This window comes from Protopterus annectens, chromosome 17.part0 (assembly GCF_019279795.1).
Source record: "Protopterus annectens isolate FY-2018-M chromosome 17.part0, PAN1.0, whole genome shotgun sequence".
Taxonomy (NCBI): Eukaryota; Metazoa; Chordata; order Ceratodontiformes; family Protopteridae; genus Protopterus; species Protopterus annectens.
In genome coordinates, this window is record NC_056751.1 from 695,796,580 (window position 1) to 695,818,343 (window position 21,764).

Consider the following 21,764-nt stretch of genomic DNA (forward strand, 5'->3'; position numbering starts at 1 on the left):
ACAGAAAGACTGATGTAATGGCATCGGCTGCATGTTTTATCCCCCTGACGTCATGGAAGACTGACAGCATCCGACGCAGAAATCCCAAGACTGGTATCCAGGCTGGCTGACTGCTACCTACAGGCAGATGACCCAAATGTGATGACTGCAACAGTGACACTAAGAATATTCATACTTCTGAGACCATTATGAAGAAAGCAGCCATTTTAGAATCCTCACATGGTAATTACAAAATTGCCTCTAAACAAGGATGCACACATCCAACAATACATACGAACGCCAAAAGTGTAAATATATCCAAAAAAACAAACAAAAAAACAGCAACCCAAGAGCGAAAAATAGTACATAAAAAAGTACAGTGGTGTACACCTACCATAAATTTAGATGTTAGAGTGTCTTCACTGTTGCAGTCATGACTGTAGGGTTCTCCCCTGCCGGCAGGCAGTCCTCTGCCAGAATCCCAAAGTCTGGGTCCGGCGTCGGCTATTCAGCCATGCTCCCTGACGGCAGAGCGCCAGGAGTACAAAGCTGACAGCAGACGCCATCTTCTCCAGTTTTTCTTGCCCCAGATGTCAGGAGTCCCAAAATGAGAAAAGTCCCATATCCTTTGCAAACACACCTCAGAAGAATGGTGAAATAAGGAACCACACAAAAGTAAAAATAAGAGGAGACTGGAGGGAGGGAAACCCAGACTGCAACAGTGAAGACACTCAAACATCTACATTTATGGTAGGTGTACACAACTGTACTATGTTCATTGTGTTTCACTGTTGCAGTCATGACTCTAGGGTAGAATCCCAAAGCTGAAAGAAAGGGAGGTGGTCAAAGAAGGGGCGGCTAAAAGGCCCTGCAAGACTGCAGGGGCAAAGCCTGCCCTGGACTTATAGTAGAGAGGCAAATTGTAGTGCTTAGAAAAAGTATGCACTGAACTCCAAGTTGCAGCTTCCAAAATGTCTTTGGTAGGAACTCCCCTGAGGAAGGCCGCAGAAGTGGCAGCAGCTCTGGTGGAATGAGTCCGTATACTCCCTGGGATTTGCTTTCCATGGTGTGAATAACAAAATCTGATTCCATGAGCAATCCATTTAGAAATGGTCTGTTTTGAAATGGCTTTACCCTGGGAACTTGAAACATAACAAACAATTGCTCTGATTTTCTGATGTCCTTGGTTCTGTCCAGGTAAAAACGTAGTTGTCCGTGTACATCCAAGGAATGCAAGATCCTTTCCCCTTTATTTTGAGGAGTGGGGAAAAAAGTTGGCAAGTGGATAGTTTGATTTAAGGACTTTGGAAACCACCTTAGGCATGAAGGTAGGATTAGTCCTCAAAGACTGTCTTGATGAAAAATAATATAAGATTCCACAGCCATAAGAGCTTGTAACTCTGAAACTCTCCTGGCAGAGGTTAGGGCTAACAGGATAGCCGTCTTCCAAGATAAAAACTTTGTCAGAAGAGGCAGCATGCTCAAAAGGAGGCAAGGTTAGCTTTTCCAAAACATAGTTGAGATCCCAAGCAGGAATGGGAGGAGATATAGGTGGTCTTAAGTTCTTAGCTCCTCTGAGAAATCATGAGCTGGTGGGAAAAGATTGGAGGGTCTGTATTATAATGAGCAGAAATAGCAGAGGCATGAATCTTAATGGAAGAGAAAGAGACCCCCTTATGTAAAAGATCTGTCAGAAATACCATCTGGGTTGTGGTGTTTAGAAGAGCACCCAGAAAAATTATCTGTTGTGATTGTCAAATTTGACTTTACGTTTACAGAGAATCCCAGGAACTTGAGGAGGTTCTGTACAAATTCTAGATGTTGGAGTAAGACATCCTTGCTGTCTGCCTGAATTAGACAATCATCCAGATAAGGGTAAATTTGAATTCCCTTGAGTCTGCAGTAAGCTACTACTGGAGCCAGGCATTTGAAGACGACCCTGGGCGCAGTAGACAATCCAAAGGGCAGCGCAGAGAATTGAAATTGCCTCGATCCAGCCTTGAACCAGAGGAATTTTCTGCGATCCTGCCTGATGGGAATGTGTAAATATGCCTCCTTTAAATCCAAAGTTACCATCCATGCATCCTTGGACAGCATTGGAAGTAGCTGCTGTAGAGTAAGCATTTTGAATTTTGGAATCTCTAGAAAGGTGTTCAAGACAGACAGATCCAGAATGGGTCTCCATGAGTTTTGCTTCCTGGGGACTAGAAAGAGCCTTGAGTAAAAACCTTTTCCCATCTCTGAAAGTGGAACCAGTTCTATGGCATTCATAGCCAAAAGAGCTTCCACCTGGTTTAAGGCCTCCGTCCATTGATGTTTTGGAAGGTCTGGCCATCCGCTGGGCCTTGGCAAGGTATGAAAATGGAATTTGTAACCTCTTAAAATCACATCCAAAACCCACTTGTCTTGGGTTATTAGAGTCCAATTTTGATAAGTTTTCCTCCGAGGGGAGCTTCCAGACAAGAAGTTCCTGGAGCCCAACAGAGGGAGTCATTGAGTTTGTTTTCTTTGAGTTTGAGACCTGTCCTCTCCTCCCCTAGGGGTGGAAGCAGTCCACTGTCTTGGTCTATAAGAAGCTTGTGTTTGAGGCTTTCCTCTGGAGCATCTATATCTACCCCTCTGAGGCCTGAAGTGGGAAAGGACCAATTTTTCGAAGACCAATTCCTGCTAAATCTAGGTGGCTGTGCCTGTAAGAAATCTTTAACTGTTTGCATGGACTCTGCCTTATCCTCCATCTTTTTAATCACCTCTTCAGCTTTTGATCCAAACAAAACATTATGCTGAACAGGAGCATCCAATAATTTAGCCTTTACGTGTTCAGGCAAATTGTTCCTTTAGCCATGCATGCCTTCTAATGACTGTGCCGGAGGCAGCAGCCCTACAAGAAGCCTCCAAGGCATCAAATCCACAGTGTAAACCATGCTTCCCAACTTGTTCAGTGGCATGCAATAAGTCATGTATTTCCTTATCTGCACAGGCAGAAATGGAAGTAAGCTTTTGTTTCAAAACAGACAAGAGAAATTGCTGGTATTTCAGCATATGAAATTGACAGTTTAAAGCCCTAATGGACAAAGTAGCAGAAGTGTACACTTTTTTGCCCCATCGTTCTAAGGATGGGGAATCCTTTTCAGTAGGAATGGGATTTTTGGCAGAAGTGGCCTTAACCCCCTTAGGACCCAGAGAAATGGTTTCAGAGTCAGCAGAAGGGTTCTTGTATAAAAACTGGTGGGAATCGGGAACCCTGTAATATCTATCAGGTTTAACAGGAGCAGGAGGAAAAGAATCAGGGGTTAAGTTAGCCTCCGAAAAAGCATCATCCACAATATCCAAAACAGGAGGAATAGCCAGGGGTCCATGTAGAGGAAGAAGAAAATCCCTCAATCTTTTCTTAGATTCCGAATACTCTTGTCCTTCCCAGTGGAAATCTTCCCTCATTTCATGCAAAGTTTCCCCAAAAGAGAAATCCTCAGGGGGAGAAGCTGAAGGAATGGATTCTTCAGCATCAGTATCCTCATAAGGAGGGAAAAAATATTCCTGATCATAAAAAGAAACTGAGGAAACAAAAGCCTTATCAGAGGAATCATAATAAACATCCTGCCTTGGCCTTTTATCTGGAGGGGGATGTGAACCCCTAATCATATTAAGTAAATCCTCCATCTTGAGTAACTGTTTCTGTGACTTGGGAGCCGGTTCAGAAGAGGCCCGTGTTGTAGTCTTGGATTTAGGAGTCTTTGCCTTTGGCTTTGCCTTTATTAGAATTTGAGTAGGCCTGAAAACCTTCGGAAGCCAGTACCTGCACAGCGGCTCCAGACCCATCCGAAGGAGCATTGTCCAAAGGTCCTGCAACAGAAATATTTAAAGGCCCGGTTGGCTCCTCATGAGAGTCCGTTTCGGCAGTCTTGTTCTGAAATGGCCGACAGGGGCTGCAAAAGCACCTCACTGACGACCGAACCTGAAGCTGGCCCCGCTTGTGCGCCATCAGATTAGGACCTCGGAGGCCTGTCTTTATCCTTGCGATGTTTGTGAACTCCGGTAGCCGGAACGGTATCAGACGACATTTTGTAGTTAAAGCACCTACCGAAGTAATGAAAAGCAAAATCGTACCTTCGCTTAATTGTATGTTGATTGAATCTAGCACAAAACCGACAACTAGCTACGTCGTGGTCAGGGCCTAAGCAAGGAATACAGTAAGAATGAAAATCCTTATGAGGTATTTGCTTTCCCACATGAAATACAATCAACTTTTTCTGACATCGGAGTGGAGCAAGAAAAAGTTTCCCCAACGGGGTACTTGGCTGTAAATGGAAAATCTTCGGGCAGAAGTATATCAGAAAAAAATAAAGAGTCAGGAGTCAGCCGACCAGCACTTGCGAACTGCTATCACTGCACGGCAAGAAAGACTGGAGAAGATGGTGTCGGCTGTCAGCTTTGTACTCCTGGCACTCCGTCAGGGAGCATGGCTCAACAGCCAATGCCGGACCCAGACTTTGGGATTCTGGCCGACCGAGGACTGCCTGCCGGCAGGGGAGAACCCTACAGTCATGACTGCACAGTGCAACACGATGAACATCTTTACCATACAAATTCTAAAAATGGTTAACACGTGGGTAATAAGAGGGGTGAATATGCAAAAGAGGTTTTGTTTGAATAGGGTCAGGGATAACTTAGTGTGGATGGAGAGCTTATTCCATAAAAAGGGATCCCTTCAGACACCTACCAGTCTCTCCAGCCTGTTGTATTTATGTTGACAACAAAGCCCAGGTAATTGGATCCAGTGTTTCAAGCAGTTTACTTTTCAGATGTGCAAGAGAAGCATAGATAACCCGATGATGCTTTGTATGCAAGGCATAGATCACCTCTCAGCAACCCGCAGGAGATAAAGTAGAGAGATACTTGGACCTCAAGGTTATCTGTGTAGACAGGACATGCATACCCATGATTCTCCTAGTGAGGAACATTTGAGAGCGTTTCCAAGTGAAGTGCCTAGATACATGCCAAAGGGTGCATTGTACTCAATGACAGGTCTGAGGAGCCAAGAAGAGGTGGTGGTGTAGCTTCCTTGGAACTGGATGCCATACCCTTATATGGGAAACTGGATTCTTGCTCTTGGCAACGTGTTGCCCGAAGGCCAGATTAATCTTTACACATGCTCCCCTTCCCCAATCCATTACTACCAAGTCAACTCTTAAGGGTGTTGTAGAGAAAGTGATTGGGTGGACGATTTCCCCAAGGGCACTACAATGCATTTCTTCACTTGGTGAGTTTTATTCAGTGACTATGGCAGCTGTAATGTGTTAGACCCTTTTGGAGGATGCCAGTATCATGGGGAAAATCTACGATCGCTCCCAATTTAGTCATCTGCAACTTTGCAAGCTAGATACCTCTGCCATCTTCTTCTCAGAAGTCAAGGCTAATGTCAAAACAGGAGAAGGCCCAAGATGGAGCTCTGAGACACTCAAATGGCAACAGGTCTTCTGGTGTTGTCAAGAATACCAGAGTGTGGTACTGAGTGCCTTGCCTATGTCAGAGTAGTTTGTAGCCTTGGTGACACCCCACCAGATTGAGTAGACATGACCCTCCCATAATGCAGTGTCTGTAGGTTGCCACTGTCCTTGCCAGTCATTTCCAAAACTTGCTCCATTGACTTGGAATATTAGACGTCCCAGATTGACTGTCTTTAGTTTCTTGGGTCAGCTGATGGTCCACAATTATGAAAAAGGAATAAGTTTTGAAGCTGTACTTTGAGTGCTTTCAATGGTCTCACTACATTTTTGTAGGCTACTGATGCGGAAACAGAATACATGGTCAGGGCTCGGCGAGTGCCACCAGGACTTGATCTCTGTTGGTCAGCTGATTAGCTAGGTGACCACAGTCAAAGGTTGTGCCACTTGGTTCTACATACTGCTGAGCATTACAATTAAGGTACCAGACAGAAATACAGCCCAAGGATTGTCCTTGGCCTGGAAGACTAATCTGACCTCAAACTGACCTCTCTGAACCTTAGAGTTCTTAATCAGAGAGCTTGTGTGAGTTTTGGACCCCGGCAAAGACCTTTCCCCCTTTTGTTTTGTATCCTGCTAAGGTAAGGATCCACCAAGTGGGGTGTTTTCCGTTAACTTTGGTAGCTATGACAGCCTCAGATGCAGCCATTTACATGTTTGTATATGGTTATTCACACAAGTAGCTGTGTTCAGGGAGCAGTGAATTTTGAAAAAAAAAATAAATAAATAAATAAATAATTCGCTAATGAGGATGTAGCTTGCTTTAGCTGAATTTTCTGGATTGATTTCAGAGGAAATGGCTTTGTGGCCAGACCTCAAGAGGGCACTGGACAGGAGAGGGTGCAATGTTCTCCCACATTTGAGTACCAAGTCCAGCACATTTGATCCACTTGGTTGGAGTGTACACAACCTAGTCCACTGTGTTCATGTTGATAAATCCAGGAAATGTGCCTGTGAGTTACAGGTAGTGTAGCTTTCCCAGTCTATAGAGGAGTAGTAGAGAGTCTCCCATGACCAGGGTATTTTTAGCACCTCCAAGAGGTCTAGGTAATAGTTCTGAGCTTCATGGGTTATACAGGACCTTATCTACGGAGACAAACTTGGATGAACTCCAGGGCATCATCCAGTTTAACCAAGTTGCAGTTGTCTAGATCTACATTAAAAGCAAGACATACACCTCCACCTCTAGCCCATTAGAGCTGCTGTTTGGCCTGTTGCACTGCTGGAGTACTTCCTTCGACTAACACCTTAGAGTTGCTCTGATGGTTTTTTTGGGGGGTGTTACGTTGGTAGTTTTGGCATAGTTAAAAAAAAAAAAAAAAAAAAAAAAAAAAAAGTCTTTTTACACAAGTGGTTACATTTTTTAGCCAGTATCCAAAAGGCATGGCGGGGGTGGGGGGGTGCACGCCACCTTAGCAAAGCAATGTGATCTGTTAATCATGTCCCATGCCGACAATCACCTTGAGGGACAAGAAAAACTAAACCATTATTAAACAATTTTCTGTTCATACTGTCGCATCATTCTTGGTGAAAGTAGACTGCCGCTTAATGCAATACAAGTAGTAGTCTGCGACAGCCATGGCGATAGGAGATAGAAATGCAAGGCTCTGAATTTGCATAAACACAAGAGCCAGTCACTGACTAGATTTCCTGGACATCTCTGTTTTTATGTGAAGGTAAGGATTCTACAGATCCTTTTTACTGTGGAAAAAAAAGTTCCTTCAAAGTGTGTTTGTGAAGGACAGCTTTAGTTATCCGCAAAAAATCCCACAAACACAGCTTAATTATAGCATCAGATGCCCACCCCAACTGCTCCTGCTGCTCCACCCACTGCATTCAATCTCAGAAAGCAATAGCTTTAGGGTCTGATAACCATTAACGACGCCCTCATCTCCAGACCTGGTGGAGAAATGTAGGTAGGGGTCTAAACAGTATGCTTATTCCTTGGAATCTTGGAAGTTAACTGAGTTGGACATTCATACAAATTTTTGTGGGAATCAGAGTCCATAGATTTAGGACAGCTCATCAGACTTTGTTCCCTTTTCTGGATCTGCAGGAATAAACCCCCTAATGAGTGTTCCTCTGGTCAGCAAGTACCCTGGGACCAAAAGCAGCACATTTGTCACTGGAAGCACTAAAGAGAGAAGCCCACAAACTAGAGAGATCATGAAGACCTTTGAGGGGGACTGTTGCCACATTTGGAGCACTTCTTAAAGCTACAACCTTCTCTACACTACAGACCAACACTGCGAAGCAAACAGGAACACAAGCACTAATCCCAAAAGAAACTCATATGCACTAAACTAAAATTAGCTACCACACTAAACTATCTAGAAGACCAATACTACAGCAATAACCAATGGTGGATGTGGTTTGGTCACGAGGGTGAAGCTCGAGTGACCAAACAAGGGCCACCATGGGTAAATCTAGCACTACCCATATTCATGAGTTATCGCCATCATTCATTTTCCTAAATAACGTCCTTGGTACAACTGTGCTGTGGTGCTCTTCACTTAGTATCCGGGAGCTTTCCTGATGTAGTGCGCATGCATATGGGACTTGTGTTCCCATGCTTATGCAGTACATCACTGCCGTGTAAAGGAAGCAAAGGAGTAAAGAACATCCCCATTGCTTTTTTTTTTAAATATAAAGGATACATCAGGTACACTTCTCTAGTTTTGTATAAAGTACCAGATTATCCCTGTAGTCGTCTCTTATTTCTCTCGTTCGAAGTCTCCAGTTTTTGTAAGAAAAAAAATTTCGTTTTAGAAGGCAGAGAACTTTTATAGTATTTTGGCTCTTCCAAGTACTGCATAGAATTTTAAACAGTTGTGGAAGGGATTTTAGGTAAAGCCATTATTTTCAACCCTAACAGTTTTACATGCAATTACTTTTCATTTTTAAAACAATATGAAAATGAAGTTTTGTGCCAACAAAGACTGTTCCACCCCCTCTTGGTGGGCTTGTGATTAATAAACTGTCCAGTATGACCTGAAGTGTGAAGAGGTGAAGCGGGAGGGTCAGAGTCTGGAGAACAAACGCAAAGTGTATGTTTGGTGTACATAGTTTCTTCAAGGGGCATGGAAAGCTACCGGGGAAGAGAATTTTAGAGGACTACAGACAATTCTCTCACCATGCATTAAATCTGTGGCAAAACAGAGATTTAAAATTTTTACACTAATAAAAGGCAGATTGCAACACCTGTAAAGTCACTGGTTGCTGACCTAAGCACAACACACTCTCCCCCCACACGCACAGACCAGGTGGATCATGAGCACAGGGTCTGTTAGATGTATCCACTTCAAAAAAGTGGACACTGATATAGAAACCTCAACTGTCCAGATTTTCACCTCATTTTGGCCAGGTAATCTTTACAGTGTACTGCTAACAGTTACCAAACAAGCTACCTCAAATTCATAACCTTCAATTTTAAATGGACTTAAACAAGCACAGCCACCAGTGGCCTTCTGAAGTCGAACTGCCATCTCCTGACACTTTGGGCAATTTAATTTTACAAAGAAGTGAAATGCTTTTCATTATATTATGCCAATAAAATCTATGTAAACGTCTAGCTCTTGTTTTGATCCCTAAAATCCTCCCCAGAACAGGTGTGCTTATTTTCACAGCCAGTGTTCTAAGTGCTTTGGAACAAACAGTTGATACAAGGATTAAATGAAGGCAAAAATCAAATCAGTCAATTCAAAAAATATTGATAAGGATCAGTCTCGCTCAGTTACACCTCCCATTCCAGCTACACTGTTTTCTTCTGACCAGGACTAACATCCCTCCCATGTACTTTCCTAAAGTTTCCACTGCTTGTCTGAAAATCCACAACACTATCAGTACACAGACACGAGGCTCAACCCCCTAATGCAGGCACACTGCATCTCAGATTCCTTCTTATACATGAAAGGCAACTACTGCCATCGACTTCTTCGGCTTTTAGTTTTAGCAATTCCTCCACTACAACTTCATTAACTTACGTATCTGCTGCAGACAGCAGTTTAACAGCTCTCTGCTTTAAAATTAGAGGGAACCTAGGTATACCCAGGTTCCCCTGTCTTTAGTGGGTTTACTGCAGTAAAGGTCTTCATGATCTCTCATAACACTTCTATATCATGTACTATGGGCTCCCCTTTTAAGCTTCAGTACATACTTCTCTAACTTGTACGAAGTTTTTGGCGAGCCTCAGTTATAGGTTTTTGATCAACACAGACGTACCCCTTATAATTAAAAGCTGGCTTGAATTGTAACTTTCTACTTTAATCCCTTGCTCTTTCAGGGCTGTAGTTCGTCATACTCCATCTTACTGCGAGTATATTATGGCCAGAGTATCTAACCATGTTCCCTTCCCCCAGAAATTTCTATGGTGTTTGGATATACTCCCTAAACAATTTTACTGTATCCCTCAGGTCTTCTGTATGCTTTTCAGTCATTCATTAAACAAACTATGTATTTTTTTTTTAAAGAGACTGTACACAGCATACCTTACTCTGGTTCAGATGCTCTGTCTGCATTTACTGTTCCTGTAAAAATACTTAAAATTTGACACCAAGGAGCATTTGTTGCAAACTGGATCTCTCTCCACCAAGCATTACCATTCATGCCAAAGTGCTCTGATATGCTACATTAAACTGAAACAAAGTGGCAACACTGAAGACCTATATATTTCTAACAATCACAAATTTCACTCATGACTTGTCACAATTTACTTTTTTTTTACTGAAGAAAGTGACAGGACAACTAGTCACTTTTCAGTGGAGGCTTGGAGAAGAAACTGCAACAAAACATTTTGCTAAAACTATACAAACGCTAGGCAAAACCAAACGTTTACAGTAACTTCCCAAAATTTACAATTTCAAGCATTGGGTTATCATAAAAGTGCATTTAATTTTTCTGCCATCTTTGCCTCTTTCAACCACATTTGCTTTAAAAATTGTTAAATATTAATGAATTAAACAGACCTATGATCAGAGAATACTGCCATCAGAAACGATACAAATTGATCCCAACTAATGTGAAAATGCAAGCATCCAACTAAAAGTGGGAAAAGGCAATCATTTGTAAGTTACCAAACAAATGAAGATAAAGACACTGGATGGCATTAACAGGAACACTAATATTTGGCATGACAGTGACATGCTAGTGAATAGGTGAAATGACAGACCAGATAATGCTGCCTCTCCTTTGGGAGACTACGGCAGTTTATAAAAACAGTTTTTGTGGGCATATGTTTCACTCAGCAAGCCACCATTTGGTACAAGCCTTTGCCAACATGTGCAAAGCAGCACATACTTGCAACACGAAACGCATACTGTATTTTCACAGCAGTACAAATAGCTCACACCTCCTCAGCCAGGGAGGGGCCAGGGCTTTGGAGTACAGGCAACATCCACAATTGCTACAAGGACAAAAGTAATGGCTCTCTATATGATGCCCTCCAGACAGGACAGAGGAAACCGCCTCCAGTTGGGGTTGGCTTGATAAGTCAGTCACTGGGGCAAATGTCGAGACAGAGAAAAAAAAAAAAAGAGGACAGCTTACATGCCAGACCATCAACAAACTAGCAACAGTAAGGAACCTGCACCATGGCAGATTGTGTTTCTAAAGGACAGCTCATTTTGCATATTAACTACCTATTACTAACCCAGCCTGTTAAACGGCCACACTTATTTGCTACTAGGAACAACCAACTTCAGAATGCAAGACAACGCTAAGGAAACAGGCAGTGTTGTGTACGTCTACTTCCATATATTACTCCCCCTGTACAGAGTGTATACCCATTAGGCACTATTTGCCCTTAAAAGCACAAGGCCTTATCAGTCTCCATCTCTTCATGTTTTCAAAGATTTAACAAACTGCCACCATCATAAGAAGTTTAAAAGGCAAAACCCTAAATTGTCTTCAGGTCTCACCAATTCTCACCTCTCTGGGAGTCTTGAAACCCAGACCAATGTTTTTGTAGTAACGAGGTAGCTTCTCTTTCCCTCCTTCTGCCTGAAGCACTCGCTTCTTGTTCTGGAAGATGGTAGGCTGCTTTTGATAAGATCTTTCAGTCTTGGGGGGAGGGGGAAGAGAGAGATAGTTAGGACAAACTAACACAATCCCCACAAAATAAATTACGCAAGAGCGGCTTTAAGCACTGCTGTACAAAAATTCCCTGCCAGCATAAAAAATTCTGAAACAACCCAAACAACTTAAGTCAGAGCAGTACTCTTTAAAACAAGGGTTAGCAGTTTGGTTAAGCTACATTACTACTGAACACAATAAGTTTTCCTAATCACGTTAAAAAAGCGAGTAGTTTCATGCCACCAAATTGAAACATTACCAAGAGGAAACCATCCTTACAAGAAATCTCTCACTAGGCACCAAGAAAAGGGTCCATAATCCTCTCCCTTACCCACAAGCCATCCTGGAGATCAGAAGTAAGGCAAACAATCCAAGCAGGAATAAATTCTTGTGCCAGATCTTGCAGAGTACTATAAGGGCTCGCTGCTTTACATTAGGTTTCAAACGGCACTCCAGGGCCCGATGGTCAGAATTATAGTTTTATTACAGTTTGAGATAAGAGGATTTTCCCTTAGTTTCAATAAATGATTCTTTCAAAACATGGACTATAAATGAATTTTCTCAAGGAGCTTGGAAACCACAAACACATTAAAGGGAAGGTGTTCAAACCACCAAGTCTTCACATTTGGACATCACAGTTCGCTTATGAGAAGTATTTGCCCAAGTTTTCACAAGGTGGGATGTGGCCATCATTCCATCATTTTTAGCTACTTAGCCTTTCTTCCTTTACAGATTTGCTGACTGAACCCCCACCCCCCTCACCTTTTTATGCTCTATTCTGCTCTTCAAACAGGACACTTATTTTGAGAAGCAGCAGCTCAGTAATTTGCTTCATTTAAGATTATAACTATTTGGAGTTCTATTCTTACTTCTCTTACAAAAAAGGCAGTATTAAGACATTATGGCAGCACATTGCCTGGCACAGCCATGGAAAAATCTATTCCCCACCTTAATTCTAGCAAACCTGCACCATAGTGGAAACGAAGCCTCTCCCAAAGCTGGAGGACTGTGGCACTTAAAACAGCTTTCTGTGCCATAAACCTTCGCAGAAACACTTCTGCCCTGTGACTGTGGGGAGGAAGCAACTTTCATTACAGGACAGTTGAAGGGATACATATTTGGGTTTTTCACAAGTACAAGAGTAAATGTCTGAAAATTTATAACTGCAGTTCTCCCCATAGCCCCCCCCCTTACAGCTTGCCCATCGCTTGTCACCAACCTCCCCAGCAATTCATTTAATTTCAACCTACATAGAGTGAGAATGACGACTCCTAGCTCTACACCCACCCAAATTTGCTAACAGCTCATAAGACTGAATTGTACAATCTAATGGGGGAAGGACCATTTTTCCTCTTTAGGCAGAAGTTAAAGTTCCAATTAACTGCACAGGATTGTTAGTCATTCTGCCCTGTACTTTATCACCTCAATCTCTCCACTCCAAATGGAAAAGGCCATGAAATTAACTCAGTTTTAACATTTAACGCAACTGCTGTCTATCCTTGAGAGAGTTGCAAAATTGCTTGTTTACTGATCACGAAAGGAGCAACTTGTAAATAAAAACTTAAAATTCTGTCAGGAACAGTTTCACGCAGTGCAAGCAACCATACTGTTCCTCATTTTTCTACACTTTACCAGTCCGCAAATCAGTTTTGAAAGTGAGCAAACAGCAGCTTGTTTCAACAACTTTTCACATACTCCAAGGGCACCATCATACAGTCTTCAAGGCAAATGTATGCAATTGTACAGAGTAACACACACCACCACCCAAGGCTGAAACAGTCCTTTTATCATTCATCACACAGCACAAAATCTACTGCTTGGTATGCAGCAGCCCTAATCACAGCAATCATTAGTTCAAAATGCATTCAGGATGTACCTTCTACAAATACTAAGAAACTAGAAAGGAAACAGTGATGTTCCTGAGCTGTAATGTGTATGTAGTGGTAAAGTATAAATGAATTTTTTTAATTTCCCAGGATCTTACCAATTTAAATTTACTGATTCATCTGCTTTTGAAGAAAATCTCATGGAAATTAGAGTTGCACACAGGTGGCCTACTCACATGGCCCAGGTTACACAAAATATCTTAACACCACTTTCACCAAGAAGCTGAAGCACTACAGCTATTGCACATCTCACAGTAACTTTGCTTTGTTTGAAAACAAGTGATAATGAAGTATTTACAATGTTTGAATTTACTGTTTCACTGCCCAAGGAAGACAAACATGAAAGCACAATTAGAAATTAACAAACCTGCACCTACAGAATTATGGTGCATTGCCCCCCCCCCCCAAAGTTTACTGGACTGCCACATGGCTTCCTCCATTTCTAGTATGAAAGACACCGCCCGAGTTGTTTCTCGGGGAAGAGAGCCAAGGCTGTGGGGTATATTATACAGGCTGAACTGTGGAAAGATGCTGTTTTAACAGGTGGAATAACTTACTCTGCCAAACCCTGAATTCTAAAGGAAATCCTTAAAGTGTGTGTGTGTGTGTGTGTGTTGGGGGGGGGGGGATTGGGGTGCAGAGGAAAATTAGACATGGATATTTCTCATGGATCACAAGCATCAGGAGTGGCAAAAAAGATTACAATAAATATACTTTGGGAATATTTATGGTAAGAGTGCATAACACACAAACTGGTAAGAAAGGGAACATGTTTAAAATTTAAAATCAACACCCTGCCCCCAATGCCATCAGCAATATGCTCCAGCAGGTCCAAGTTCTGCCTTAAAGATACTATTATCTTTAATAAAAGAAAAGGGGATGGCATCAAAGGCACGTCACAGAAGCAAAGCTCTCTTCTGAAACTGCCCCCCCCCCCCCAATTTCTGTGGTGGTGTTTTATAAAACTGATCCAACAGCTTTTTGTTATCGGATTGGTTCAAGGCTTGCCGATTCGTTGCAATTTAGCTTTTCAGAGTTCTGCACGGTCTTAATTTTTGCCCAAATTGAATTTTATATATTTGCTGGCATTTTTTTCTGATCTCTTCTGAAATGGTTTATTCTCCCTCCCACCCTATTCCTGTGGTGTCTTATAGTTGGGAGGCTTTGCAGTTGCCTGCCCCTACTGTAAATTTGATCTGGGACACTCCTACCAGTCTAGTGCTCATTCTACCCAAGAGAGAGAGAACACTTAAGGCCAACCCACTTAGGTCCTTGTTCCTCCTCTTACACTTTTAACAAAAAAAAAAGTTTTGAGTCAAGTGTGCGCTTCTCAGCCAAGTACATTTTTTGACACTTAATTGAATTTAGTTCAGAACACATTTTGAATAAATTGCATTTATTTAAACTATTTGCTTTAATACCACTACACACTTGTGCTAGCTTGCACTGCACTTGATTTTGTAGTGCTGTTTTAGCTGCTTTATGAAAAATCTAAGCTTGTTTCCTGCCAGACACAAATTTGCTGTATTCAGGACTGTTGGTAATCTTCTGAGCCCCTCAAGCCTTTTTGTGTTGGAGGGAAGCCTTCTAGCTTATCAGTGGGAGTGGTAAGAACTAGGTAGCCTATCTACCACAAGAGGAGTGGTTTCTGGCCCAGAAACTTTAGTTTATTGGAAGTTTGGGCAGTTTTTCCATCTTTGAACTTTCTGGTTTAAAAGCCTGCATTTGTGCTCTTTACCGCCTTTACTGTAACTAGTCTAGTCCAGGTACAGATTTGCTGTATCCAAAACTGTTTGTAAGCTTCTGAACTAAGTCTGCTCTTACATTTTTCCCTTAGATCTGCTAGTTCTCTCCTCTCCTGCACGTTTAACTAGCTTATTAGTTTAGCACTTTACCAGACTTCTTGTATCAATTTTTGTAGCACACAACGTTCTACAAATAAAGAGCTCCAGAATTTTATTAATGCCCACCCCCACCAGGCATGTCTAAAGCTCAGTTCCCTGTGCTTTCTCCTATTAACCTGGTGAACTTGGGCAACGTGGGCATCCTCAGGCAATGCAGCAACTGCCTCATGTACACAGACAACCCACTCCTCTTACCTCCCAACACTCAGACTTGTGAGATGCACTTCTAAAACCAAATTGGAAGCCACACACTCTCCAGCCAAGACTGGAACAGCTGGTCAAGAGAAGATAAACACTTGCACCACACCACATGGAACACAGCCCTCAGAACACACCCGAGCACTGCCATCACATAAAAACACAAGCCACACACCCACCTTCACGGAGGCGCTCAAAAAACTATCCAAATGGCAGAGACCAGCACAGAAACGCACCTGAGCACCACAACACACTAATCACGAGACAACTCCTCTAAACAGAGAGTCACTCAACCAAAGCACCCCCCCCCCCAAGGCAAAACAACACGCCCAACACTAGTCATAGGTGACTCTGTAGTGAGGCACGCTGATGTCCCACTCCCTACGCTGAATAAGTAACAGCTACCTGTCAGGCAACAGGATCTGCCACAACGCACGCACTCAGGTCCCTCAACAACAGGTACAAATAGGACTGTCATTGTACATGTGGGTGTGAATAACCCGAGACGTACCTCTCTGGACTACATGGAGGAGCTATGTAGCCCAGGTGGGTGTGGCCATAGCCCCAAGCAACATCCTACCATCACCCAGAAATTCCTAGCTCTTTTCAGCCCCCTGTAATAAAGCCCGCTTTAGTGCGCTTTTTCGCTTGTATTCAACTCAGCACAGCTCCTCGTGGTGTCCTGCAGAGTTCTACAAGCAGCAGAGAGCAAGAGTGTGACTTTTTCCTGATTTAAGTATTTTTTTTCTGGCTTTTTGATTTACTGCTTAGTGACTGCATTTTCGCCTGTTTATACAGCTCTGCATTCTATTTAAACTGTTTGTGTTGATTAACTGTTTTGCACTTTTAAAAAAGTTATTTGTTGCTTAATTTTACCTGTAGGCTAACGCACTCAAGTGCGCTAGATGTTTAAAAGCAATTACTGTCTGTTTTTCCACCTTACTGAACTAGAATAGTCCAGTCTTCAGAGTTTGCTGATCTCTGGGCTTTGGCTTGGTTCCTGTGCTATTCCATATCCTTATTTGGATAAAGGGAAGCTTCTTTGTTCACCAGTGGGAGTGGGGAGCACTGAGCAGCCTATTTGTCCCTAGAGCAGTGGTTCCAGCCAGAAACTTGTAGTCTATTGGCCATTTTGGGTCAATTCCTAGCTCTTTTCAACCCCCTGCTATAAAGCCCACTTTAGCACGGAGTTGCCCATAGAGCACCATCGGGCAGCGCTGGTTAAACAAGGTTAAACTACTTCTGGCTCCGTACAGTCTGCTCTTCAAGGTAAAGTACTTATATACTAAACAAAGTACTACATTAGCTTAGAATCCCCTTCAGTACCCATTTCCCTATAGGTCCCTTCTGACTCAAGTTACACAGCAAACTTTTTCTAGCATGTCGAAGGGTCAGTTGCTAGCGTCCTCTCCTGTTCAGCTGGTGAATCTGGGCATCTTGAGGCAATGTTACAATTGCCTCATGTACACAGACAACCCACTCCTTCTCCCACAAAACACAAATACATGTGAGAGATGCAACTATATAGCCAAACTGGAGGCTGAGCTCTCTCCACTCAGGACTGGCAAGACCAGACAGGAGGAGAAGGAAACCACGCACACCACAAACCCAGTTTCACATAGAACTATCACAACTGCAAAACAAACACAAACACACAAAGACATACTTGGAGGCACTGATCAAAAATCTACCAAAACTACAGAGGCCTCCAAAGCAGACACCCAAGCAACTGCCACCTCAGGACATAAGACATGCAACACAGTTCTCAAAGTCAGTGTGCTAAAGAGTCACAGCCCTTAAGGCCAAACACAATGCCAGACACACTTGTTATAGGCGACTCCATAGTCAGACACACTGACGTCCCACTCACCAGACTGAACAAGGAAAAGATCACAGTAAGCTGCCTGTCAGGCGCTAGAATCCGCCACAACACAAGCACTCGGGTCACTCCACAGCAAGTGCAAGTATGACTCAGTCATTGTCCATGCCGGTGTGAACGGCCTGAGACGTACCTCCCTGGACTACATGAAAAGAGACAGAGGAGCTCTCAAGATTATGTAGCCCAGGCCAGTATGACCCTGACCAGTATCCTACCCTCACCAAGAATGATGCCACAATACAGAGACAAAATGATCAGCTTTAATAATTGGCTTAATTACTGGTGTCATTCCAAGGGGATCCAATGTCAGTCTGCCTGGGATGACATGCTTGACAAGCCACGCTGCTTCGCAAGGGACGGCTTGAACTGTCACCCCTGGGTTTCCGGATATTGGCAAAGGCTCTTGCCACCCCCATAGTGCCTTTTTTAGGCAAGGCTCAAATGATAAACCTACCGCCCTAGAAAACAAAAATGGAGAAAAAAAAATACTGCTCAATGCCAGAAGTCTAAACCTCAAGATGCACGCCCTCGAAGCCCTCCTCAGTATGGAGAACATCGATGTCTGTGCTGTGACAGAAACCTGGCTCAAGGCTCCTGAGAGCACCCCAGCACTATCAGGTTATACCTCATATCATGCGTTCCGGCCCCAAAATCCGGACTGAACCACAAAAGGAGGGGGAGTATCCATATTCATAAAGGATACCCACACCTCCAGGTTAGTGGCAACGCACGAAGCATCGGACACCATCCAGGTGCAATTAACCATAGGTAAAACTGCCCTACAGTTTGTAGCATGCTACAGACCACCTTCTCAAACTCAGGAAACCCACACAGCCTTCCTGAAGACACTGGAGAGTATGAATGTCTCTCCAAACACCATCATATTGAGTGACTTCAACTACCCAAACAGACTGGGAACATTACTCAAGCCCCAACACCCTAGCCCAAAGGTTCCTGGAGTTCATAAACTCAAATGCTATGGAACAACTAGTCACCATTCCCACAAGAGGAGAAAATATACTAGACCTGATTATCACAAACATGGGGACAAAGGAAGTATATCCCTCATTGGTGAGATCAGACCATAAATTAATCTCACTGGAGATCCACATCCCGCCCCCACCCCCAGCAAAGACCACAGTGAAGAACTTCTCAAAAGCAAACTTCACACTTCTTAAGACTGGAGTGGTATCCTTCAAGGCCCCCGAGCCAGTGGAAACCACAACCCACGCTGCTGAAACCCTTACAAATGCCTTCTACGAGCACCTTCAGGAATGTATGGATCAAGCAATCCCTAATAAAATCAAGACCCTTTCCACCAAAGGCAGGCGCCCGGTCTGGTGGACCCCAGCCATAAACAAACTCTACAACAAGAGGACAAAGCTACTACATGACAGAGCAAAATCCCTACAAGGGAAGGCATCTCTGATCAATACTAGCAAAAAACTACGATCACTCATAAAATCATCCAAGGCCAACTTTGAGAGAAAAAAATCGCTAATGACACAAAAGACAATCATAAGGCCTTCTTTAGCTATGTTAGAAACCTGGGTGGAAACTCCCAGATATGCTCAGAATTAGTCCAAAATGATAAAAAAAAATCACTGAACCCACAGACATTGCCAACATACTGGCAGACAGGTTCAGTGCAAATTTCTCCCCTCCCCCCCAAAAGGAGAAATTTCTATCCCACCAGAGTCTAGCCTCCCAAACATCTCAGATGCCCAGGTGAGAGCTGCTCTCTCTAAAGCAAAAAACACAGCATCAATGGGACCGGACGGTGTCCCCGGCTGTGTGCTACACGAACTCAATGAGGAACTAAACCCACACATAAGGCTGCTGTTTAATCTTAGCCTTACTACAGGATACGTCCAAAGAATGGCGACGGCAACTGTGGTCCCACTCCACAAAGGCGGTGCTTCTACGGACCCTGGAAATTACCACCCCATAAGCTTGACGAGCCTTGTCTGCAAAGCTATGGAGAGGATCATAATGGAACTCAAATAAAGACATTGGGGACCTACAGACACTGGATCCTACCCAATTTGGCTTTGTCAAGGGCAGATCCTGCCTCTTGAACTTGGTCGACTTTTTCAAAACAGTCACTAAGGCCACTGATGAGGGTAAGGCAGTTCACACAGCCTACCTTGACCTAGCAAAAGCGTTCGACACAAGACCCCACTCGGGCATCATAGAAAAGCTAACCAGCTTAGATGTAAACCCATATGTCACAAGACGGGTTGCAAACTGGCTCAAGGACAGAACACATAGGGTTAGAGTTGCTGGTGCCATGTCAGACTAAGCCGGTCACGAGCGGTGTCCCACAGGGCTCAGTCCTGGGCCCCCTCTTGTTCGGCATTTATTTTTCTGAAGTGCAGGCAAACATAGGGGGATTGTGGCTGACAAAATTTGCAGATGACTGCAAACTGGGCACCATAATTGACACTCCATCAGACACAGACATCCTCCAGAGAGGTCTCAGAAATGGATAACTGGTGCCAGAGCCATGGCCTTAAGCTAAATGCCAAAAAATGTATAGTCATACCCTTTGGGAAAAACAAGGTAACCCCTAATTACCACATAGGTGGTAATCCATTAAACACGGAAGAAGTTATCAGGGACCTGGGGACCCAAGTTGACCGTAACCTCTCTTTTGACACTCACATTGCCAAAGTGGTTAGGAAGACCTTCTACATTGCCCACCTGATCATGAAGGGATTCACATCCAGCTCAGGAGAGGTCATTGTACCCCTGTACTCTTCACTTATCAGACCAATGATTGAGTACAACGCCCCATTCGGAATGTACCTTACCCAACACCTGCAGCAGTTGGAAAGACCCCAAAAGTTCCTCACCAAAAGGATAAAGGGGCTCAAACATATGTCATATGATGCCAGACTGAAGAAACTCCAGCTCTATTCAGTCGCATACCGTCTGCTCAGAGGTGATCTGTGCCTGACATACAAAGCCATGTCCAACCCGGAATTAATGGACATGCTCCACCTCAAAAAATCCAAATCCACCAGAGCCATGAGAGCAAGAGACTTAAACCTCAACATGGATATAAATAAGACGTGCTGGAGGGACAGATTCATCACACAGACTCCCTACACTATGGAACAGAATCCCAGTCCATGTGAGGCAGAGCCCCTCATTGACTCTGTTCAAGAGAAATCTTGACGAGTGGATGGCAGATCATAGGTTTACCCCGGGAATCATCTCTGTGTCACTGCTGGACAGAGGCACAGCAAACTAATGGGTATAATATTCTCATCCTAAGGGGTGGTGAAAGCCACACACACTCTGGCTAGGCTTATAAATGCCCTAGGGCAGATAGCCTAGTATGAACCTATGAACCTATACCACAGTACAAGCATAAAATAATAGATTTCAACAAATGGCTAAGTTTCTGGAGTCATTCTAAGTGGATCCAGTATCTGCCTACCTGGGATGCATGACTTGGACGGACCTCTATGCTTTGCCACAGATGGCCTGCATCTGTCACCCCCAGCCTTCTGGATACTGGTCAAGGCTCTTGCAACCCCTTTCAGGCTTTTCCTGGTTAGGGATTGCCACAGAGGATCACCTGTCCGCTCATGATTGGCAGTGGAGTTTTTAGAGTGTCATGTTGTCACCCAGCGCCCAACTTCCACAAAAGGCACATACCAGCACTCACAACTAGGGCCAATTTAGAGTAGCCAATCCACCTACAGCATGTCTTTGGGATGTGGGAGGAAACCGAAGCAACCGGAGGAAATCCACGCAACCACAGGGAGGATATGCAGACTCCGCACAGAAGGCTCCCCAGCAGAGGACCGAACCGTTGAACGTCTTGCGGTGAAGTGGCAATGCTAACCGCTGCATCACCACGGTCGTCCTACAGTGCCTTTTTTAGGTGGTGTTCCAAAGACCAAATTACTACCGTAACAGCTACAAACAAATGCAATCTGAGAGTCATGCTGCTCAACGCTAGAAGTCCATCTCAAAATGTACTCACTCGAAGCACTCCCTAAAAATGGAGAACATCGACATTTGTGCTGTAACAGAGATCTGGTTCAAGGCAGCAGATAGCACAACTGCACTACCAGGCTATAACTCATTCCACACCTTTCAGCCCCAGAACTTGGGACTGAAGCTCCAAAGGCGGCGGTGCTTCCATATTCATAAAAGATGCACACCTCCAGACATTTAGCCCAACAATGCACCCGAGATACTTCAGGTGCAGCTACCATTGGTTAGGACAATGATTCAGGTTGTACCCTGCTATAGGGTTCACCCATGTCCCAAGACTCTCACTCCCATGTTCTTAAGCACCCTGGAGAACATTACGGTCCAACCCAACACTCAT

General features: G+C 43.7%; 1 protein-coding gene across 1 annotated transcript in view; it reads right to left on the reverse strand.

Annotated features, from left to right (window-relative positions):
* RPS11 (ribosomal protein S11) overlaps window positions 1-21,764 on the reverse strand; it is a 173,661-nt gene that overhangs the window by 134,284 nt on the left and 17,613 nt on the right. Inside the window, exon 2 of the mRNA XM_044059430.1 lies at window positions 11,406-11,537. Within this exon, the coding sequence (XP_043915365.1) occupies window positions 11,406-11,537 (132 nt within the window). The remainder of the gene's footprint in view (window positions 1-11,405; window positions 11,538-21,764) is intronic.